The sequence below is a fragment of the Peromyscus maniculatus genome, chromosome 19 (genome assembly GCF_049852395.1).
Source record: "Peromyscus maniculatus bairdii isolate BWxNUB_F1_BW_parent chromosome 19, HU_Pman_BW_mat_3.1, whole genome shotgun sequence".
NCBI lineage: Eukaryota > Metazoa > Chordata > Mammalia > Rodentia > Cricetidae > Peromyscus > Peromyscus maniculatus.
In genome coordinates, this window is record NC_134870.1 from 52,159,649 (window position 1) to 52,183,253 (window position 23,605).

The 23,605-nt window shown below is 53.6% G+C and overlaps 1 protein-coding gene across 2 annotated transcripts; it reads left to right on the forward strand.

The window, feature by feature from the left end:
* On the forward strand, positions 1-23,510 carry Csf1r (colony stimulating factor 1 receptor). Of its 2 annotated transcripts, none has more exons than XM_006985139.4 (21): positions 1-216; positions 3,696-3,953; positions 4,344-4,622; positions 4,938-5,074; positions 5,648-5,807; positions 7,780-7,969; positions 9,441-9,556; positions 9,701-9,821; positions 9,939-10,129; positions 11,428-11,540; positions 16,472-16,598; positions 16,702-16,806; positions 17,255-17,365; positions 18,235-18,397; positions 20,101-20,189; positions 20,302-20,399; positions 21,230-21,352; positions 21,437-21,548; positions 22,112-22,211; positions 22,509-22,617; positions 22,711-23,510. In XM_006985139.4, exons 1-21 carry the CDS (start codon positions 168-170, stop codon positions 22,879-22,881), a joined length of 2,922 nt encoding a protein of 973 aa, XP_006985201.2. In that variant the 5' UTR covers positions 1-167; the 3' UTR covers positions 22,882-23,510. The 2 variants fall into 2 exon arrangements, with proteins under 2 accessions (XP_006985201.2, XP_076411443.1); XM_076555328.1 differs by lacking the exon at positions 1-216 and adding an exon at positions 1,271-1,442.
* The last annotated feature ends 95 nt before the right edge of the window (positions 23,511-23,605 follow it).

Genomic DNA, 23,605 nt, shown 5'->3' on the forward strand with positions numbered 1-23,605 from the left:
GGGACCAGGCCAACGAGGAGGAGGAAGAAGAAAACAAGCTTGACAGCCAGTGCAGCAGACAAGAGCTTGTTCAGCTGTCCTGATCCTCGCAGAGCTGGCAGCTGGGACCCCTGTGCCCAACCAATCCTCCAACCTGCATCAGCCCACGCTGCCCCGAGGAGGAGACCATGGAGTGGGGGGCTCCGTTGGTCCTGCTGCTGGCCGCAGCTTGGCATGGTAAGAGCAGACACGGGGTGCTCGTGGGGGTATTACAGAGAGGGCCCACGAAAGGACTCCTAGCAAGCGTCTCTGCCCCGCACTTGACGCCCCTACTTTCTGCCTTGTTTCTCTGTCGCGCGCAAGTGCGGATTTGTGTTTCTCTGGAGAGAAAACGAGGGGAGAGTGGAGTGGAACCGGCCTGGCCCGCGCTGCGATGGAGTGAGCTAAGCTTAGCCTTTGACTCACAGTGCGTTCTGCGCTTGTCTCCGGGCCTCTCAGGGGGCCACTATCCACACTGCTCATCGGCAGCTGCGAGAGTGGGAATGGCCGCAGCTCCAGGGCCATTGCTCGCGGATGTTTCCTGGGCCTACAGGAAATCACTGGGGAATCTCCTCCAAGGCAGACAGACACTGAGAGGGCTTGGGCAGCTCTGAGATTTGCATATGTGAGATAATCTCGGAGTCGGGGCTGCTCAGGCTGCTTCTGCAGTTCTTCCTTGAGTGGTCCCACAGCCGGACAGCCCAGGAGGCCACGGTTAGTTAGGCAGGACCTGGCTCAGAAAGGCCCTTTCTTGGAAGGCTTGGGGAAAGGGTCAGGGTGGAAGATAAGAGTTTGGCCTTTGTGGCCCAGGGTTCGAGGGTGGGGAATTTGGAGGGGGTTTGGAAGTGAACACACATGAGCGAGAAAGTACGTGACTGAGCAGGCAAGAATGGTGGGGGGCGGGGGTAGAGAAGACCAGAGAGGGTCTCCCCAGCCATTGTCTTCCTAGACACTACTCCCCAACTTCTCGGGCACTGGCATCAATGGCCCACAGTGGCCCAACAAGCACATCCATGCTCTACCTGACCTGGCACACAGGTTTTGGACCATGCCACCTGCCTATTTAGAAGGATGGAACTTGGTGGGGAAGGACCATCTCACCCTGGTCCCTGGGGAGTTGGTGGTACTGGCCCCTGGTGATACGATAGTCCACCGAAGGCTCTTTCCTGGCTCAGTCAGTCTCGCTGGCTTGTGTACCGGCACGCTCCTTAATAGGAAATGTGATTGATACACCTTAGAACACACACACACACCCATTCTTAAGAAGATGACTCTTTCTCGCACTCCAGAAAGTCCTGTGGATTTGAGTCACTGCTCATTCAGTCTTTATCTTGAGGATCGTTTGTGGTGTGTGTGTGTGTGTGTGTGTGTGTGTGTGTGTGTCCGTGTCCCAGTTCAATGTCCAGCTCCAGAAGGAAGAGGAGGTGAGCGGCAGCAGTGGGAAGCCTAAGGTTTTAGCCCAAAAGGTTATTGGTGAGTGGGCGGGGTGGGTGGGACCATGGGTGTTCCTGTGGCGGTAGGAATAGTGTTGAAGAACTTAGAGGCAGAGAGAGACTGGCCTCTTCTCTTTGACTGGTGGTCAGGAGTGCCGGAGGTTTGGGGGGGGGTGGTGACTCCTGGAGCTGATGGAGGAGGTCTGGGTCAAGGGGAGAATTTGAGAGGGGACGTGTGAGATGAAGAATGGATAGGTATGGGGGGGGGGTCAGTGGCCATCAAGTGCTCATCCAAGGGAAGGCAGGGATGAGTGGGCATCCCTTCCTGCCAACTGTGCCAGCAGGAAGTGAGAAAGCCGTGTGGTGAATGTGGAGCATGTCATCCCTGTTCTGCGTAAACATCCAGGGCAACAGGCTAGGAAGGAATAAGGCAGGAGCCTCTCCCTGAGCCCATCTGGAGGTCAAGACAGGAGACCAAGATAAGCAGAGCCAAGTAGCTTTGGGGAGGAGAGGGGGAAAGTGTCTGGGAGATAAGGCAGGAGCAGGGTCATAGAACCCAAGGTCGTATCCTGTGACCTTAAGGATTAAACTCCTTAGGTGCCACCTGGCAGGTTCAAAAGGGACTTTAGTGATGTGGCATGGGAGCGGAAGGCCAGGGCAGGAGGCCTTTCATGCTCTGCTGCCCTCCAGGTGGACATTGGGATTGTTCCCACCAGACAGGAGAGATTCTGAAGCCCCAAGGGTCAACCCTCTCCCCATCTGGAAATGATTGTCAGGGTCCCTAGTCCTAGTCCATGTGAGCCCAGGCCAGGGTGAAATAGCTTGTCCCTCTTCCTGGTAGTCACACTGCACAGGAAACCAAACCCACAACCCTACGAACTGTCTCATCTATTTCACATCTGGCTGATCGGAAGCTCGGGCACTGCATGTTTCCAGTGGGTTTGAAATCAGAGCAGACATTAAACCAGGCTGAATTCATTTGGGAGAAATGACTTTCTATTTCTGGGCTTGAGTTTGGGGGTGTGTGTCGGGGAGGGGGTACCCACTGAGGAGTGGTTGTAGGAAACACTGGAGTACTCTGAGGGTCTGACGCCCTTGGGGCTGCCCCGGCTCGGTGTCTGTATCACCAGCTGGAGTAGGAAGGGTTGGCTTGTGGGGGTCAGCAGACAGGACCGTGACACAGGCAGGCCTCTCTGCACAGAGTGTTCTGAGCCCCAGCACGCTGTCCGCCTCTCCAGAAGTCCCTCACTGTGTGGAGAGGAGCAATGGCCGGGAAGGCAGGGAAGCAGAAGTGAGAACGCCAGTCTAGAAAGGCCAGAGGCTGTGCGGAAACCAGGGCCAGCCGGGTGCCAGCAATGTGTTTCCGCCCACACAGCCCCAAGGTGCCTGCTGGCCCCTCAGAGGCTGTGAATCAGTTCTCACTTCCCTCCTTCACCCCTATTTCAGGCCTGGGAAAATTGCTGACACTACAGACACAGACAGCCTCCTTCCTTAAGACCTGACAAGGGTTTTAAGTTCTCCTTTCCTCCTTCAAGCAAATTTTCCTTAAAAGAGATTGGCTGCCAGGAAAGCCAGCAGGTCCCGAGAAGTGAGAGCAGAGTGGGTCCCTCAGCAGTCTCATTCGTAGACGTGACGTACTGAGACTTTACTTGGCCACAGGTGATGCTGCAAAGATTTGCCGGCATCTGGTCAACCTAACATGCCGGGAAGGGTGAACCCCGTCTGCATCTGCAGGCGAGGAGACCAAGTGAGAAGGGTGGATGGCCTCAGGTCATCCCGCAGTGCGTGGACCTGACGTGGGCAGGAGCCACTGAGAGCCTCTCTCTCTCTACTGGGCTAAGAACTCGTGTCTTTTCCGAGTGAAGGAAGTCAGAAGTTGGCCATCTGTTTCTCCATTTGCTTGTTGGAATGGGGCCCTGGGCTTGGTTCAAGCAGTCACAGCCTGCTTTGTCCACGGGATTGATGAGGTCCTCTCCTGGGGTGGGAAAGGATGCAGAAGGCTGGGCCCCCGGTTGGCTCTGTGGGAAAGCCTATACATGAGGCTAGGGAGGCTCCCAGGCCGGTCTCAGAGGAGAGTCCCCAGGGCAGATGTCAACACATTTGGGAGCTGAGCGAAGGGTTGGGTGGTGCAGACTCATTCAAGTACCACAACTATTCCTGCCAGAGCCTGGTCCAGCCCAGTTGGGGGACAGCAGGGGTACCCCCCCCCCAGGCCTCACTTCTGTCTTCTGTCACCTCCTTCAGGTCAAGGGGCCCCTGTCATCGAGCCCGGTGGCCCAGACCTGGTTGTAGAGCCGGGTACAACAGTGACACTGAAATGTGTGGGCAATGGCAGTGTGGAATGGGACGGCCCCATCTCCCCCCACTGGACCCTGGACCCTGAATCTCCCGGAAGCATCCTGACCATAAGAAACGCCACCTTCAAAAACACTGGGACCTATCGTTGTACTGAGCTTGAAGATTCCCTGCGGGGCAGCGCCACCATCTACTTGTACGTCAAAGGTGAGGACTCCAAATTCTCTGTAGTGGGCAAGAGGCCTAGCTTCCGGCATCAGCATGCCTAGTTAAGCCTGATCCAAGTCTGTGAGTTTGAGCGTTGGCCGTGAACAAGCACCTATACAGCGCTTACAATTTTTAGCGCAGGCCTCACAATCACCCTGTGAGGTAGCTGCTATGATTATCCCCCATTTTTCCAGGGGCTCACAGGGGTTGGTGGAGTCTTTTGTCTGAGGCCACACAGCAACAAGTGCCCTAGGGTAGAGAAGCCAACCTGGAATGCTGTCTGAGTGACCCTAGTACACAGTATGACTTTGGGCACAGGCTCAGCCTTCTGAGCCTCCCTGTCTGTCACTAAAGGCGTTCAGATGCCACCTTGAATCCTCTTCTTCCCAGATCCACTCCGGCCCTGGAATTTGCTCGCCGAGAAGGTGACGGTGCTTGAGGGCCAGGAAGCTGTGTTGCCTTGCCTAATCACAGACCCCAAACTGGAGCCCAGGGTCTCACTGGTGCGTGCGGGGGGCAAGCCGGTCCGACTGGCCTACTCCTTCTCACCACAGCGAGGCTTCATTATCCGCAAGGTTAAGTTCAGTGACAGCCGTGACTATCAATGCAAAGCTATGGTGGATGGTAGGGAATCCCTCTCCATTGGCATCCGTCTTGAAGTGCACGAAGGTAGGCAGGATGGGAAAAAAACCTGTCCAGGCATGGAGGCAGGAAGGAGAGCTGGCAACCATGGGTGTGGGGTGTGGGGGGTGTGGGGGTGGGTGGGGGGTGGGTAAGTGGGGGGGGGAGTGGAGGGGGCAGAGCGGAGCGGAGAAACGATTCTCTCTTTTCTTTCAACTACTCTTTTCTCTCCAGGGCAAGTGGGGTGAGGTGTGCTGGGTGGGACTCTGACTATGAGACTAGCTAACCAGGGTAATGGACCCTGTGGTGCTGGGCACAGCGCCAGTGAGCCTAAGCGCTCATGGGTTGTATTTCTGGCCTCAGTCCTCCCAGGGCCCCCAAATGTGACACTGAAGCCTACTGAGCTGGTGCGGATTCGTGGGGAGGCCGCCCAGATTGTGTGCTCTGCCACTAACAAGAACCCTGAATTCCATCTTTTCCTCAAACGTGGAGACACCGAGGTCAGTTCCCAGGGGAAGGAGATGACGTGGAGAGGTCTGTCATCTTCTCAGCACGGAGGCATCCTCACTTCAAACTGGCTTTCTGGGCTGGACACACGGCTGTGGCCCCGAGGACGGAGAAGGGGGGCCTGAGAGGGTGGAGATGGCAATCTAACCCCTTTCAGGGTTATAGCCCTGTACCTTTGCTACAGTTTATACAGCACTCACTTCTTACAGCATGAGGATTCCTAGTCTCCCTCAGAAGCCCGGGGCATGTTGTCTAGTTCAGAAAGACTTTAGTAAGAGGGAAGATGAGGATCCCCAGGAAGGAATGGAAAGGTTTCCTCTTAGATTCCTCCCCCAAGGTGCACTGTCCGTGAGGTCCAGCCCTGAGCCTTGATGTGTGAGTCTATCCACTCTCATTTTAACCCAGGGGCAGGGGACCAGTATTCATCCCATTTTATAAATGAAGCAGTTGAGACTCGGAGTTTAGTCCCTTGCCAAGCGCAGGCCGATCATCATTTGAAAGGGGGCAGATTTGAATTCAGATCCTAAACAATTTTGATATGTCATTTCTGTTCCTTCTATCTACAGCTTGAAGTCCCTATATACAGCGACTTCCAAAATGACTGTTATAAAAAAGTCCGGACCCTCAACCTCGATGCCGTGGACTTCCAAGATGCTGGCAAATATTCCTGTGTGGCCAGCAATAGTTTCGGCACACACTGGGAGTCCATGAACTTCCAGGTGGTGGGTGAGCATCAGGTGGGGGTGGAGAGACCTGTGGCCGTTGGGAGATAGGATGGCTTGGTCCTGGAGCCCCATCCTAGGGAGACTTCCTAGACCCTCAACTTCCTCCAAGTCCTTGCAGAGCGTGGGTGGTGGTTTACGCTAACAGAGTTCTGTTCTGTGTTGGGAAGGCCCAGCGGCTCCCAACTGCAGTCCACGCTGGCTCACTCATTCCTGAGAGCGTAGGTAGGGTATTTGTGTCACGTGGTCACACAAACAGTGCTTCCCTGCTGGGATTGTGAGGACAGCATCAGTACCCCTAAATGCCAATGGTCCCTCTAACTGGGGCCTCCAAGCTGGGACAGGAGGCCTGAGGGTGGAGTTGTTCGGCCTCAGTGAGAAGGGAAGGGAACAGCACATCTCGAAGAGGGAACAGCATGTGGGAGCCCCAAGGGAAAGGAGCCCAAGCATCTTTGAGACACCAAATGCAGCTGAGCACACCAGAGATGTGGAGAGGTGTAAGTGATGGCTGTGGGGGAAGGGGAGACGAGACGGGCGCCAGGGAGCAAAGGAGCCGTAACAGAGTGGGTGGAGAATTTGCATCCCACCCTTTTTGAGAGGTCATGGGGTTTATAAAGGGGGGACTGAGGTCTACACATGGCTCAGCTTGTACAGAGGGGACTGGGGAGTCGGGAGCACCCACTTCTGGGTGTCATTGAACCTGGCTCCGCCAAAGAGTATGTTGATCAGGCTCTTTGTGCCTCAGTTCCTTGACCTGAAAGAAAATGAGGCTGTCGAGAGTCACTGACTGTATTTAGAAAACCTAGAAGCAGCCGCCCTGGTGAGATCCATACTGTGAGCAAATGCCACATTAGAAGACTCCCCCTGGTGGTGGGTGGAGGGGAGCCCGGGGCAGCCACAGTAGTGGACGCAGGGCGAGCTGGAGAAGGTGGTCAGGGTGCCAGCCGTGGGGATGAAGAGTGATGGCCGTAAGATGCCCTCCCATTGCCTGGCTATCGAGAGGGAAGTAGTAGTGCTCCACAGACTGAGAACCCCACAACAAAGCAGTTCTGCGGGGGGTGTGGGGGGGGAGAGGGCGGCGGGGGAAGGGGCTCTGAGTGTGGTCTAGGAGTGTGGCCCGCTAACGGACCATGAGTTGAGGGTCAGAGGGGAGGAGAGGAGGGAAGCATGAATCACTGGCCTCGGAACACACACAGGGAACTTCTCAGAACTCCGCCAGGCGAAGGGAAGAGAGACAGACTCATCCCTCTGTTAGAGCTTGAGCCAATCTGCCTCCTAGTGCAGGCATTCAGTAGTCACTCGGTAAATGCACAAAATGCATATGCTCTTTTAACTTTTGGCCAGATGTGTGTTCAGGCTTGAAGTTGGCAGAGGGCAAGCTCAAGCTCAGACCCTTTGGGCAGGAGAGCTCCAGTTTGTGGAGCAGCTGCTGTGCTGTTAAGATAGGTCTGTGTGCTGTATTCACGGAGTGAGTTTGCCTGTGGGGCTAGGGGGTCAGAGAGGTAAATTGGGCAGGTAGTGGGTCCGATGGCCCCGAGACACGGTCTAAGGACCTAGGCCCTTTTTCTTGGAGAAGGTGAGAAACAGTCAGAGGGTTTGAGCAAAGCAACATCATGGTCAGACTTGGGTGTGGCAGATGAGCAGGGCTTTCTGGCGCTCCATGGGGGGCTGTCTATAGGGAGAAAAAGAGGAGGAAGTAAGTTAGGAGGCTATCCCAGTGGTCCCATCTCAAGTGGTCCAAGGTGATCATTCCAGACTGGAGTGGCCATGGAGGTTGTGGGAAGGGTTTGGACAGTTGAGTGGATAAATGAATGATGGTAGAATGATAGGTAACAGAGGTGAGTACTGGCTGGGGCTGGTGACTGTGAGCCTGGAACATGGATGTGCTCAGATCCTGGGTCAAGGGGTGGATGGTCCAGTGAACAGAAAGAGGCCATCTCCCCACCAACACCAGACCTCCCTGTGTTGATTTTCAGAAAGCGCCTACTTAAACTTGACCTCTGAGCAGAGCCTCTCGCAGGAGGTGAGTGTGGGTGAGAGCCTCACCCTCACAGTCAGTGTAGACGCCTACCCTAGCCTACAGAGTTATAACTGGACCTACCTAGGGCCATGGTTTGAAGACCAGCACCAGCTTGACTTTAACATCCAAAGGACCACCACATACAGGTACTGCCTGTCAGCCCGAGGGCAGTGTGTGTGTGTGTGTGTGTGTGGTGGCGCGTGGGTTTGGGGGGGGGTGTATTCAGCCAGAAATGAGGATGCCTGGGTCCTGTCCCATCTGCGCTGCTCATCTCTACCTTGGGTGGATCCCCTTCCTTTTTCTCCTCTCACTTTCCCTGACTGTGGGAGTATTAGTCCTCTGTGTCAAGCTGTCCTGTCCCCTCTGCCCTGTGTCTCCAGGGTGCCCAGTGCATTCCTCTACTGTTTCTGGGGCTGCATGTTCTCAAGATCCTTTGGGACCCCTTAGCTTCATCTCCTGTCCTTTTTTTTTTTAACATTTATTTATTTATTATGTACACAGTGTTCTGTCTGCATGTACACCTGCAGGCCAGAATAGGGCACCAGATCTCATTATAGATGGTTGTGAGCCACCATGGGGTTGCTGGGAATTGAACTCAGGACTTCTAAAAGAGGAACCAGTGCTCCCAAACTCTGAACTATCTCTCCAGCCTGTCTCCTATCCTTTTTATGTCCAATGCCAATGTAGGAAATGACTGTGACTTCCACTCCAAGATGGATTTGAGATAACAACCATGTTCGTTACCTGAATAATACATTCACTAGCTGGACATGGGGGCAGATGGCTGTTATCTCATTGGGCAACAGAGGCAGAGGATGGGGGGTTCAAGGCCAGCTCTAGAGGCTATATCAGCAAGTTTGAGGCTACCCTGGACTATATCAGACCTTGTCTCAAACAACAACAACAACAACAAATACACTCATAATGGACAAATTATTCATTGGAGACTAAGAAAAATTACCAGGGATCAGCCAAAAGTGACTTTCTGCTTCAGCATTTATTTTTAGACTTTTCTATAATAAAGAACACCATTAAATTAAGTGCCTACAATGAGTCCAATGAGTCAGATTCTTATCCAGCGTTCTGAATGCTCATCCCTTCAACCCTCAAGCCAATCCTGTGAATTAAACAAAACAAAACAAAACCCATCAGAATCACTCTGAGCCGAAGAAGACCACAGCAGCTGAACGTCTGTCTAAACTCACACAGCCAACAATGATAGCATTGGAATTTGGCCTCTGGTTTCTGTAGCTACACAGCTCAGAACCAGTCCTGTCTCTTGTTCCTGTCACCATCCCCCGGGACGGGATAGCACATTAGGGATTTTCAGTCGGGGCTATGGTACTTGTGAACGCTTAGTTCAGTGGTAGGAAGGAAGAAACTTGTGATGATATATCTCCCAGACCTTGCAGACATTATCTCTAATAAACCTTCCGGGAAACAAAGACTACCCTGAGAGGATAGTCAAGGACCTGGGGTAGGTGATTTCTCCTGTCTCAACAGCACACTCCTGAGGACCTGGCTCAGACAAGGCCTCTGTGCCCTGAAACTTTAACAAACTTTAAAATTGCGCAAGATGCCGGCTCACAACAGTAGCATCTCTTGACTGTCTTGCAGGTACACATCGGAGCTCATCCTGAACCGTGTAAAGCCCCTGGAGGCTGGCCAGTACTCCTTCATGGCACAGAACAAGGCAGGCTGGAACAATGTGACCTTTGACCTCACCCTGCGATGTGAGTGACAGGGACAGGCTGCCCAGGGTTGGGTATACTGGGAAAGGTGAGGGTAGAAGGCTCAGGGCAGGTGGTCGGTCAAGAGACAAAGACGTCACCCCTAAGGCTGATCCTACCCTCCTCCATCCTTCCTCTCCTCCTCAGATCTCCCAGAGGTCAGTGTTACGCGGATGCCTGTGAATGGCTCTGATGTCCTGTTCTGCTATGCCTCTGGGTACCCTCAGCCCAATGTGACATGGATGCAGTGCAGGGGCCACACCAACAGGTCCGTGGGCTTGGCTTCCCTCCATAGGCTGAGCATCTAGGTGGGGCACCCCTGAGTGGGAGAGGCATGCTGATGTGGGAGACCCTGAAGCCCCGAGCCAAAACCTGTTCTTTCTAGGTGTGATGAAGGCCAGGCCTTGCAGGTTTGGAATGATGCCCACTTTGAAGTCCTGAGTCAGGAGCCCTTCCACAAAGTGACCATACAGAGCCAGCTGCCCATTGGGACCTTGAAGCCCAACACAACTTACACTTGCAGGGCCCACAACGAAGTGGGTAACAGCTCCGAGGCCCACCAGGCCTTCTCTCTAGGTAATCTACCCTCCCCACCCCCCGCACCCAGGAATTCCTACTTGGAGAAGATCCCAGCCATGCTGAGTCCCACCACTGGGTATCCCTGGCTAGTCCTAAGCCACAGAGCTCCAGAGATAGCTACATGGAGAGGTCCAGAGTCCCCCCCTGGGGACTGAAGAAGAAAGGGCAAGATCAGGGAGTGAGGAAAAAGAATGAGGCAGAGACACCCAGACAGAGACTGAGAGGACCGAGAGAGAGACGGAGAGACACAGAGAGAGAGACCAGCAAGCTGGTCCACTAGTCTGGTCCTTTGGCTCCTGCTTCCCCCTGCATCCGAACTCACGTGAGGGAGAGAGGCGCTGAATGAAGAAATGCGGCTCGTCCCAGGTCCACGTCTAGAGGGGATGCTTTCTCCACCCTTCTCCAGCTCCCCTTGATCCCTGCCTTTGCCCGATCGCGAGACACAGTCCTTACTCGGGGTCACTGTGCAAGGGTTTGCCCAATGCTGACGTGAAGCCGGCGTCAGGTCCAGTCTCACTCCGAAGCCCACAGCCTCCCCAGGCCCGTAAACTGCTGGGGTTTGGCAATTACTGTGGCAGGGCCTGGGTGAAGCTCTCAATCCAGGTTGAACAGGGCAGGCCCTTGGCTTCTGCTTGGCTCAAGGATCATGTCACTTAAGTCCTCCAGTCACTAACCTGGAGAAGCTGTTGCCAGACCAGTGGCCCCTGCTGTCCGAGAATGACCTGTCACTGCTGGTGGTGGCAGTTTTAAGTAGTGAAGCCCCGCTGGGACCAATGCTGGCACTGTACCAGCCATCATCTCCATGACCGCTCACTCACTGGCAACAAAGCCCCTCCTTCCTTCATTTTGAAAGGATGATATACCTGAACTGTTTAGAGAAGTCCTAGTTTGGTGTCACTCATGTACTAAGGGATCCAAGCTCCTAGCTGGGCATGGAAATGAATTGTGTCCTTCCTACCACATTAAGATAACTAGGATTAGAGGTCAGGAAGGGGAGACCGGGGCCCCTGAGCTGGTCTCGGACTCAGAAAGCTGCTGAGCTCTTAAGGCCACATGGAAGCTACAGGAAAGCTGAGGAGGATTTGGGTATAACACCCTCCCACCCACCCCCACACCCCGCCCAAGACCTTTCTGCCCACAGGTGTAAGTGGTAAAGCCCCACCTCTGGGGTTTGCATGCAAGCAGTGGCTGGGCACTGAGCCAGCCTGCTACAGAGGATTTTCATGCCCTGGCAGAGGGATGGGACTGAATACAGGTCTCCCCGCCTGCTCACTTCTCTGTCCCCCCTCTTCCAGGATCCAGGCAGCTCCCTGATGAGTCCCTGTTCACGCCGGTGGTGGTGGCCTGTATGTCTGTCATGTCTGTACTGCTGTTACTGCTGCTGCTGCTCTTGTACAAATACAAGCAGGTGAGCTGGGCAGTGGAGCTGGGCCAAGCCCCTGAGGGAGGGAGTCAGATGTGGATGACCCCTGCTCATTCTGACATGCTGTCATGCAACTGGAGCCCTTCATTAGGCGTCCTGTGTGTGTCGACAGGGGCTAACGCCAAGGAGCCCCTGAGGCAGTAATCCTAGGCTTTACCTTCAGGGGCAGAAGAAGTGAGGATATGCCTAAAAGGTGCCTAGCTGTGCCTGGCTCTGCCAATGGGACCACAAGGCAGCGGGTAGGCTGAAGCTCCTTTCTCTCTCCGTAAAGCGGGGTTCATGATGGCAGGTTGTCACCAAGATTCTCCATCCTGTGTGTAGAGAGGAGGGGTAGGGTTGTCGAAGAAAGAGAGCACTCCGTGGTGGAGCCTGTGCTTCCACGCAAGGAGGAAGTTGGCTGCAGATCCAGTTAGCTCATGCATGCTGGGATGGGAGCGTGACTGAGGTTGGTATCTCCTTGACCACACACTGAAGTGGTTGCTGGGTGCTGCTTGCCACCTAGACATGGCTTAGTCACTGTCACGGCTACCTAGTCCTTGGAGAGCCACAAATCCTTCCTTATTTGGAACTAGAAACTTTCTCTGGTATCCCATGAGCAGTATCAGGATCCCACAGGCCTTTCTGCCTTGGCTGACTGGCGCCCCCTGATGGTGGTCCGTAGCCCCTCAGCTCTTTCTACAGTGCCATTATTTTGAATATACTACTCCAGATGCATTCTCATTTCCCGCCCAGGAAATTTAATTGCCTCTTAAGCAGTCCAAGGCCAGGAGACCCGCAGTAGCCTGAGGCTGCCCTCTTCCCTACACCCTTTGATGTCTCCTGGCTGAGGTGCCTGCCCCTGAGGGAAAATCTTGAAAGAGTCAGGGCAGGCAGCGGTTCTCTTCTGGACAGCCTCCTCCCAGGTGACTCGGCCCCACCTGTCTCTATCACCCAGGTCTGGGTGAGCAGGGGTCTGTCTCTGGAAGGGTTGTTTCTGTTCGGGCTGAGTCATCATCGCCTTCTGTCCCCAAAAGAAACTGCAACAGTCAGGGAAGGCACAGGGGGAGAGGAAAGGGAGGGAGTCAGCTGTCCCCGGGGACGGGGACAAAGGAAGGGACAATAATGGGTGCAGAGGAGGGAAGGACAGAGTCAGAAAGAGGCCATTGGAGAGATTCTGGGCCCAGGCCTAAATCGAGGCAGGAGGGTCTGTAGAGCTTCCAGTGGGAAGTGCTCGGGTCTCCACCTTCCCCAGGCTCAATACTTATCCCACAGAGCCAGAGGCCGGCCTGATCGGGAGGGTGGCCAAGGTCTGATGTTTCCATCCTCTCTTCAATCCCTGTTAGGAAATCAGGGGAGGACCTGGACTAGTGTGAGAAACGGGTGGATTGATAGGCAGTGAGGATTTAGCCAGGAAAGGCTCCGGAAGCCCCGGCAGCTGGCATTCCAATCACCACACCTGATTGGAAGAAAACTTGCAGGCCACCCGACTTTGACAAGGATGGCCACCCCAAGTCCCTGGGGATAGCAGGCATTCCTGAGGTTGGCAGGGGTTCCGCACGAGCATCGTGGATTCAGCTATGTGTGTGTGTGCAAGCATGCACGCGAGCTTCCAGCCACATCTCCCTTCCCCCCTCCCTCCTCCCTTCATCCCTCCCAGCATTTCCCTAGCAGAGGTGGGAGGGTTGACTCAGCCCAGCTGCAGAGAAACAGGGAAGCAGAAGTAGCTCGGAGAAAAACAGTCCCAGCCACGGAGACTCCTAGAGATGCAAGATGGAAGGGACGGGGGAGGTGGGGAGTGTCATTCAGCCCAAGGGAGTCCCCCCCAAGTCTCATTTCAGCCCCTTTCCCCAAGCCATAACATGCAGGCGCCTTGTTGCTGTTGTTGCTGGTGATGTTTTGTGTTTTGTTTGTTTGTTTGTTTGTTTGTTTGGGGGCTGGGTCTTTATAACTTCGAGGATGGCCTCAAACTCCTTTTGTAGCTAAGGCTGGCCTTGAACACCCCAACCTCCTGCTTCCGTCTTCCAAGCGTTAGGATTACGGTGTGTGCCGCCATGACCAACTGGGTGTTCTTCCACGTGTCTCACTATAGCCTTTTCTCTCAAATGTCCAGCTGCAAGTTCCTCCGTGTAGTTATGTAACAGCTCTTCTGCTTGTAAGCTTTCAGCGACAGGTGACCTCCTCCCTGACTCTCGCTCACGCATCCTTCAGCTCCTCTTGCCGAAGCACCCAGGGCCTCGTCCCTGTCCCCAGGGTCTGACTGGACATCGAGTTGGTCTGTTGGTCCAGTGTCCTCCACTACCCCAGCCCAGCTTCCAGTTTCCCCTAAATGGGACCTCCCCTCAGCACTTTGCAGGGCAGTTCCGGTTCCCGGTGTCATGCGCCTGCCCCGGGGGCAGGATAAGGTGAAGCAATCACCGTCTTCTCTCCAGACACCGATCTTAGGATCTTAGCTGTATCAGAGGGCCCCAGAGAACCCGAGAGGGAACTGGAGCCAGTGAAAGGGTGTAACATACAGGCACCCCCTTCTGGCAGAGGGCTCTGCCCCAGCCCCTCTTCCTTCTCCTTAGAGTTAGGAGATAGCCCACGTCTTACAGCCCTCCTGACCTTCCTGCGTAGAAGCTCCCCTCTCGTTTCCTAAGGCGCATGAGTCACCTGCCTGAGATTGTCAGAATCTTCCCCCGTTCAAGCTGCTCAGCACTTGTGTGCTCTATACTTGGACAGTCCTTCTGGCTGGCCCCTTGTGGACTCTCCTCGCTCATCTCACACCACTCTCTGTCCCATCACCCTGCTTTGCTGGCTTGGTGATGTTTTTAAATATTTTAAAACATGTGTTAGTGTCTATTACTTATATCTATAATAATGGGTTTCAATATGGGCATTTTTTCAAGCATGTACATAATGTATCTTGATGTTATTAATCATATTCACCCTTCATTACCTTCTCTTGTTCCCCCCTCCCATACTTGCTGGTCCCCTTTTTTCTCGAAACTCTTTCATTTTAATGTGTGTGTGTGTGTGTGTGTGTGTGTGTGTATGCATGTGAATATGTATGTGTACATGCGTACAGATGTATGAGTCTGTATGTATGTTCCAATATGCTTTGCTGAGGTTGCTTACAGGAGTGTGTAGGTGAGAAGTTACTTACAGCGGTGAACTATACAACTGAGGGAAACGTCTCTCCCACACGCACAATCAGTAACTGCCTAAAGCTCTTCTGGGAGGGGGCACTTGGGAGCCTCTCCGTCCTCTGCTGTTGACAGGCCCAAGCTGTCCAGGTCTTACTCAGCCGCTGTGAATTCAAGCATGCAATAGTCATGCCACGCCTGGAAGACAGTATTCCCCAACGCCCCGCCTCACCCCAGCTCTTAGGTTCTTTTCTACGGTGTCCTCTGAGCCTGGGAGGAATCCAGATGTCCTGTTTATGGCTGAGCGTGCAACAGTGCAACAGTGACTCTCGGCATTTTGACCAGTCATGAGTTTCTGCAGTTACTGCTGACGGCGGCAAACAGTAGCTTCTCTGACCAAAGCTAAGAACAGCACTGGTCTTTGGGGATAAACAGAATTGTTTATTGACAGGCACGTCATCTCCATTTAGCAAAACAGCAGCTGTCTAGTCCCCACTGGGGTTAACAACCTCCCTAACCAGGAACTTTTGACCAAGATGACAGTACAAGATGTGGATTCCTTCCTGTAGCCTCAATTCCAGTCAGAAGGTGGCTGATCACCCCATAACAGACTTGACACTGTTTGCATCAGCCGGCACATCTTTCACGGCATTATTTGACAGTTTCATATATATATATATAAAGATTTATTTATGTACACAGTGTTCTGTCTGCATGTTTGCCTGCAGGCCAGAAGAGGGCACCAGATCTCATTGCAGATGGCTGTGAGCCACCATGTGGTTTCTGGGAATTGAACTCAGGACCTTTGGAAGAACAGCCAATGCTCTTAACCGCTGAGCCGTCTCTCCAGCCCCCCTATCTATATATTTAGGTTGAATGCCTCTCTTAGACACTCAAATGCTAGGCCCGTGGGTCAAGAGTTTGTTTTGTTCAATAATGAATTGCTCATGCATGATAGAAATGAATACTCTATAAAATGTATTATTTTACTGCATGGCTGTATTATTCAGCCTGGAAAAGAGTGAATTCTGACCTCAGCATAAATGAGATGATTGAGTGATGCTCAGTGAAGAAGCCAGTCACAAAAAATACTGTATGAAATACCCAGAACAGTAAAATTATTAGGGAAAAGTAGAGTCACATCTTCCAGTGGCTAGAAGCGGGGGAGGGGAAGGGAATTGCTATTCCCTGGGGTACAGAGCTTGTTTTACAAGACTGGTAAGAAACCAGTGCATTCACCCTGGTAAGAAACTGGTTTCTTACCAGGGTGAATGCACTTACTACTAACTAAGGTGTACACTTGGAAATGTTTGGAATGATACCTTTTCTGTTCTGTACATTTGACTGCAGTTAAAAATAAAAGTAGGTCTGGAGGATAGCTTAGCTGTACAGTACGTACGTATGCATATATAAGGAAGCCCTGGTCCAATCCTTAGCACGCAGAACCATCAACATAAATTATTTGGATGAGAGAATGGACAGGTTCGTGAACGAATGGATAGTTCTCAGCGTGTACCCTGTACCTTGGCCCAGGAATTATCAAATTCAGAGGCATCAAGGCCTCCAGAAATGATCTTATCCAAGTCTCTGAACGAACAGCTAAGGAAACTGAGGTTTGGAGAAGGGAAGGCCACACAGTAAGGCAGAATCGAGCACGGACTAGCTTTTGACGCTGTGCCCACAAGATGCCACGGTCCCTCTCGGCTCACAGCAGGCTGAGAGCTTCTGCGTTGTCCTCTCATACTCTTGGGAGGGGAGAATGCAAGTCTGTCTGCCAGCCCATCAGCCCCATGCCCCCCTCTCTTTCTGCAGAAACCCAAGTACCAGGTGCGCTGGAAGATCATTGAGAGCTACGAGGGCAACAATTACACCTTCATCGACCCCACCCAGCTGCCCTACAATGAGAAGTGGGAGTTCCCCCGGAACAACCTGCAGTTCGGTGAGGACCTCCCTCTCTGTGATCTCCCGTCATAGGGCTGATGGGGGGGCTGCAGGGACCCAGTGGGCCTCAGGGACCTAAGGAGCCCATGTGTGTGCGATAGGTAAGACTCTCGGCGCTGGTGCCTTTGGGAAGGTGGTGGAGGCCACAGCCTTTGGTCTGGGCAAAGAAGATGCCGTGCTGAAGGTGGCCGTGAAGATGCTGAAGTGTGAGTTGGAGGAGGTGCAGCGTGGGGGGGTGGGGACTGGGGAGTGGTGTCTGCTGCCAGCAGGCTGGCTGGCTCTGCCGTCACAAGAGGCGCTTTCCACACTTTAAACCTGTTGGGACCTGGGGTGGGGGGGTGTTAAGTTGGGACTTGACTTCCCAAGTCAGCTCCAGGGTCCCTGTGACTCCTGGTTCTGAGGGTCTTTATCCACCTTTGAGGAGGAATGGACCTTCTGACTGAGCCCAAGGGGAGTTAGGGTGAACAGAGGCCACCTCGGGGAACGACCCTGTCACAACTCGGCTTCCTCCACCCCAGATGAGCTCAATAACAGGCGCATCTTTCCTCTCCTTCCCCTCTCTCCTCCTGTCTTTCTCCCTCCTATGTGTCTCCATTTCTCCTCCCTCTTTTGGATTCCGATCCCTCTGGGTCTCTTGGGTACTCCATCTCCCAGCCACGGCTCATGCCGATGAGAAGGAGGCCCTAATGTCAGAACTGAAGATCATGAGTCACCTGGGACAGCACGAGAATATAGTCAACCTCTTGGGAGCCTGCACTCATGGAGGTGAGAGCTGGGCAGGAATGGGGACGCGTGGTCCTGGGGAGCCAAGGGTCCCTGGACATCTGGCTCCAAGTTCTCCTTCTCGGTTGCTGGAAGTGTAGGCAGGATCCCTGCCTCCAAATCTCTGATATTTCTAGCCTGGACTCACAGACGAAGCAGGAGCTGTTTATGGGTGGGTGATGCAGCTATGCGCAGCTCCCTGAACCCACTTACAGGGAATTTAACATGAGTCCCAAATCTACCTTTCTCCCCCCACCCCTCAGGATTTACCTTTTTTTTGAGACACAGTTTTTCTGTGTAGCCCTGGCTGTCCTGGAACTTTGTAGAACAGGCTGGCCTTGAACTCACAGAGATCCACCTGCCTCTTCCTCCAAGGTGCTAGGATTAAAGGTGTTCACCATGCCTGGCTTAGATCTACCTTTTAAGAAGCTCCTATTCCAGATGTACATGCCCCAAGACTCCAAGTCACCTCTCTCCTTTTCATTATAACAGCTTTGTCCTATACTGAACTGACATTCTCCTCTGAAGAATGAATTTTTGAGCTAAAATTTCTTTCTTTTTTTTCTTTTTTGAGACAGTCTCATTGTAATCCAGGCTGGTTTAGAATTTCCTATGTAGCCCAAGGTAGCCTTAAACTCACAGTCTTACCTTAGCCTTCTGAGGGCTAGCATTACAAGCAAGCATCATCACACTAGGCTGGGCTAGACTCTTTTTTGAGAGTTTTTAAGTTTCCATTGGCTTTGCACAGATAGGGTTATTAAAGCGCCGAGAAGCCTGCTCCCAGAGGCAGGATTAGAACTCAGAGACCCCTGTTCACATGGGGAGTGGCGCCCTGGGTGTATCTCTCTCACTCTCACTTCTGGCTGCCTCAGGGCCGGTCCTGGTCATCACTGAATACTGCTGCTACGGAGACCTACTCAACTTCCTGCGAAGGAAAGCGGAAGCCATGCTGGGACCCAGCCTGAGTCCTGGTCAGGATCCCGAGGGGGACTCCAGCTACAAGAACATCCACCTGGAGAAGAAATATGTGCGCAGGTAGCTCCCTGGCAAAGGACAGGACAGAAAGGAGGTCACACATATCCTGCCTGTGTCGTGAGGAATACCTACCCCAGACTTTCCTCTGCTTTCTTATAACACATTCCCTCCATTCGACAAATACCTGAACACTTAGCATGTTCCAGAAACGTAGGAGGCGACGGGTTCATGAACCCATCACCTTCATGTGTGGAAAGATTCTCCCGGGCCCATACGTGGAGGCCTGGCCAGAGATGGGAGGACTCGGGGGAAATGCATGTTCCTGTTTGTCACAGCTTGTCTGTGGGGGGGCTGCAGGACACAAAGTCCACTCAGGAGTGGCCAGCCTGTCTCCACACTCCTATGAGGAAGTGAGGACAGAGTTTATTAATTGTTGGATGGAGGTAGCAAAATAGCCTGGCCTGTGGCGTGGTTCCTGGTCCCCCCAGGCCTTGGTTTCCCCGGGTGAGCCAATGGAGTGTTGAACCTCTTGGGGTCTCTTCTGCTGTTCTGTGATTCCTGGAAGCCACCAGAGGCTATGGACAGAGCCACATGGGGGAAGCAGAGAGAGGAAGAAACAAGTTTCATGTTGCCCATGAATGGGAAGGTGGGGGGGGAACCTGGGCTAAGCCTGCTTGCTGTGTTTTAAGCTGGAGTCTCAGTTTTGGGTCATGGTGGGTTGGGCCTTAGAGCTAGACTGCTGGGCTCAGGCCATTCTCAGAAGCAGGGGAGTGTACACCATGCTTACAGTGAAGGCACTGGCCGCTGCTGAGCCTGGGAGAGCCAAAGGAGAAGGAGGTTCCCTAGCTTCCTTCTTCGAGTGTACAGACAACCAAAACATCCCCAGTGTGGGACATTTCAGGAGCAGGTGGCATCAATCCTTCCTGTGGGCCCAAGTTATGCTATTACAGAAGTGTGGTTTCCAGAACCAGGAGATGGTGGCTGTGCCATGCATGGATGGATCTTAACGGAGACTCTAGTTTCTCTTTCTGGGAGCCTGAGGGTATGGGCAAAATTGAGCAGCTTGCTGGCAAACCAGATCTGGCTGGCTGCTGAGCATCAGCAGTGGCGTTCAGGTAGGGCCAAATCCAGATCCTCCGAATGAGCAGCAAGGGCTTTTAACCACTGAGCTATCTCTCCGGGCCCCTTCCTGTGTGGTTTTTAAATTTTTATTTTTACATTTATTTACTTGTAATGTATATGTACAAGCTGGGTCCCTCTCCATCATATGGGTCCCTGGGATTGGGCTCAGACAGTACGTGCCTTTATCCTGAGCCACAGTGCCACCCACCTGGAGTGATTTTTAATGAGAAGCCAGCTGGTGAGAGGCTGCACAGAGAGATCAGGGAAGGGGCCCAGAATGTACTCACATTCCAGCAGGGCTGCCGGAGAGACAACGTCTTCCTGTCTTTGAGGACAGAGAAGAGAACCCCAGGGGCCCATGGGTATTCGGAGCAACAAAGACCTGCAACAGGCAGAGGCATCCAATGACAGAATGGGGCGTCTCCGGCACTGGGGATGGCTAAGCAGGGCGTGATTGCTTAAGTAGGTTGTGGCATGGGGGCCTTCCTTATCAGAGAGGGACACTCAGGCTGACCTTTAGGTTCCTTCCCCTCCGCTGCGTGACTAAGGGAGTCCAGGGGGCATCTGGAGGACAGTGCCTGGGCCAGGCTGCGCAGTGATGGGTGGGCATTGATCACTTCCCAATTCTCCTTCTTATGCAGGGACAGTGGCTTCTCCAGTCAGGGTGTAGACACCTATGTGGAGATGAGGCCTGTCTCTACTTCCTCAAATGACTCCTTCTTTGAGCAAGGTGAGGGGGTACCCGGATGAGGGGAGAGGAGGGTGGATGGGCCCAGGGGGTCTGGGAACTGGGGCTGAGGAGGAGCAGGGTGTGACAGGGCTGCCTTGATGCCTTTTCCCAGATCTGGACAAAGAGGCCAGCCGGCCACTGGAGCTCTGGGACCTGCTCCACTTCTCCAGCCAAGTGGCTCAGGGCATGGCTTTCCTTGCTTCTAAAAACGTGAGTCTGGGTGGGAGGGGGCTGACTTCCTGCTGGCTGGGGGAATGGAGGAGGGGAGGGGAGGGGGCCCAGTGGGAAGCAATGGAGTGGGAGACGGGTAAGTGGGCCACGTACAGAGGGCCTCAGAGGCAGTGGGAGGGAACAGTGTTGAGGCAGGCTCCTCCCAGAGGCCTGGCCCCAGCCTTCCAATGCCTGTTTCCCCTCTGTGGCCATGAAGGGGCTTAACGACGGTCTTACTCAGGAGAGTGAGCAAGACAACAGTTGTCTCTCCTCTCGAAGCACACAGTCTGACTGGCTGAGCGGTAAGGAAGTCAGAAGGTAAGGAAGGACTCAGGCCACCGCCCCGAGAACAGACTTGAGGGGCAAAGGTTTGACTACTGGTTCTGTTCTTTGCCGTGACAATTCAGATTCTGTAAGCCTCAAGACCTGTACCTACCAAAAAGGGTACTCTCACCAATTGTTTAGGGGTTATTATGTGTGCAAATGCTTGGGGAAGCACCTGGGGTTGTCTGCTCCGAGGTGGCAGCTGCTGGTGTTAGGAACGATGTGGGCCAGAATGCTCACAGCACAGGGACTCGAGGTAGCGACAGCCCAGCTGTTACCGCTGCTCAGAGGGCGAGGAGAGTGCAGGAGACAAGGCTGTGGGGCTTTATAAATGTTAAATTGGCCACGTTAAATGCTCTCAGACCTCAGGCCTGCACAGGTTTGGACAGGATTAGAGAGTAGACTATCAAAATCTGCATCTCCTCCCTCATCAGGGACCCCGGGCCTCATGCTCCCCGTCCTGGGCATCGGAGAGATAAAATAGTCTAATGTTGTCTTTTCCTTAGTGCATCCATCGGGATGTAGCAGCTCGAAATGTGCTGTTGACCAGCGGACACGTGGCCAAGATTGGGGACTTTGGGCTGGCTAGGGACATCATGAACGACTCCAACTATGTTGTCAAGGGCAATGTGAGTGCCGAGAGGGAGCGTGGCTGGTGGGGCAGGCTGTGAAGAACCACAGCACCAAGTGATACCAAGGGATTGTCTTGTCAGGCCCGCCTGCCCGTAAAGTGGATGGCCCCAGAGAGCATCTTCGATTGCGTCTACACAGTTCAGAGTGACGTGTGGTCCTACGGAATCCTCCTCTGGGAGATTTTCTCCCTTGGTGAGTGGTTAAACCTGCTTCCAGCACAGCCAGGGGCTGACCTGTCTTAGGCTCCTCCATTGGTGTCTTGAACCTCATGGATGAAATCTACTCAAAGATACCTGGTGTCCAAGACAGAACAAGCGCCCAGGGATGGAGAGGGCTCTTGAATCAGCACAACAGCACCTGTGTGTGACTCAGACCCTCCAGACAGTGCACATTTCGAGTCCTTCCCTTGCTTGCCTCTGCTCTGCAGTGGCTGTTACATAGAACGCTACCTGTCAAGTGCCACTGAAGATGCCGCTAGTCACCTTCTAGCTCCCGTTTACTGGGGAGTAGGTACAGGGCCCTTGTGCTGAGTCCTTAACGGGACAACCAGGTTGATGATGAGGGGCTGAAGGTTGTTGGCTCTCAAAGCCTAGGCACTACTTACCGCCCAATGCCTCACCTAGGGAGTCCTGGGTATGTGGGTAGTTTCTGCTCTAGGGCTCCAGCTGGGATGGGACCTTAACACTCTGCCTGAGATGCACGTGGGTGGGGAAGGGGAAATCGAGTGTGGTTTCTTAGGATCCTGGTCCTTGCAGGTCTGAATCCCTACCCAGGCATCCTGGTGAACAGCAAGTTCTACAAACTGGTGAAGGACGGATACCAGATGGCCCAGCCTGTATTTGCGCCAAAGAACATGTACGCAAAGGCACCCAGGGAGGCACAAGGATCTCTAGGGTTCGGGTGGTGGTTAGATGAGCACGTGGCCCTGGTCTTTGTCTAGAAGGCTCCAGGCTTCCATCTGCAGTGTGTTAAGGTCCTATACTAAACTCTGAACCAACGAGTCTCAAGCATGTTAACAGGTGCTGTACCACTGGGCCATACCTCTAGCTCCTGCCTTACTTTGGACTAGTTTTGGGGGCCCTTCACTAGGTAGATCTCCCTAGTGATGTGCCCCGAGGAGCTTGACATGGGCAAACTTTGTTCTGTCTTCAGATACAGCATCATGCAGTCTTGCTGGGACCTGGAGCCTACCAAAAGACCTACCTTCCAGCAGATCTGCTTCCTCCTTCAGAAGCAGGCCCGACAGGACAGGAAAGAGCAGGTGAGAAGGATGGAAGAGCTGCTTGGCTGGCTAGAGCAGGCTGGGCTAGGCCTGAAGGATCTCTGCTGACTGTGTGGCTTCTTCCCCACTCAGGACTACGCTAACCTGCCGAGCAGCAGCAGCAGCAGTGACAGTGACGGTGGTGGCAGTGGCGGCGGCGGCAGCGAGCCAGAGGAGGAGAGCTCCAGTGAGCACCTGGCCTGCTGTGAGCCAGGGGACATCGCCCAGCCCCTGCTGCAGCCCAACAATTACCAGTTCTGCTAAAGCGGCACAGCGGGGCGCTGCTGCCCCCACTTCCCAGCTCCGCCTCCTCCATGGACGGCTGACATGGGGAGAACATATGAACTGTATCCTCAGCTTGGCCCAGCTCGGAAACTTCAGAACATGACGGGTCTGGGGAGGTCAGAGGCCCCATTCCCAGAGCCCGGGCCATCACTGCCAATGGGGTTTGCACAGTGCTAGCCTGTATTTACTGTGCACCCCTAGTCACTTTCTTTACCCCGTTCCCACGTGAAGGAACCTCTGTTCCTAACTCTTGTGTTTCAATGGAAAGACTGACTTTGTGTCTCAGAAAGACAGGGCTCCCAAGGCCGGAAGGAAGCAGAGGGCTTGCCCCCCTGCCATGCTCACAGACAGCGGGCTCCGTCCTGAGAAGCTCACAGGACTGGGCTCCACTCTTCACTCCACAGTCCCATCTCATCCTGGATCTCGTACTGCTAGAATGAGCCAATGGCAGCTAAAAGTGAGGGGCGTTCTATCTAGTGCCCTGCCATTCTAGGCTGGAAGGCATGGGGCCTTGGTGCAAGGCTAGCCACACCAAGCAACACTGCGTGCTCCTCTCCAAGCAATTTGTCCTCATTAACAGTCGACATTAAACTAACAGCATTAACACAGCCAGCAGTGTCTGGTTCTTTGCACCTCCTGAGGGTCTGCACGTCCCTAGGACCTCCTTCCACTCCCGAGGGTCTGCATGTCCCTAGGACCTCCT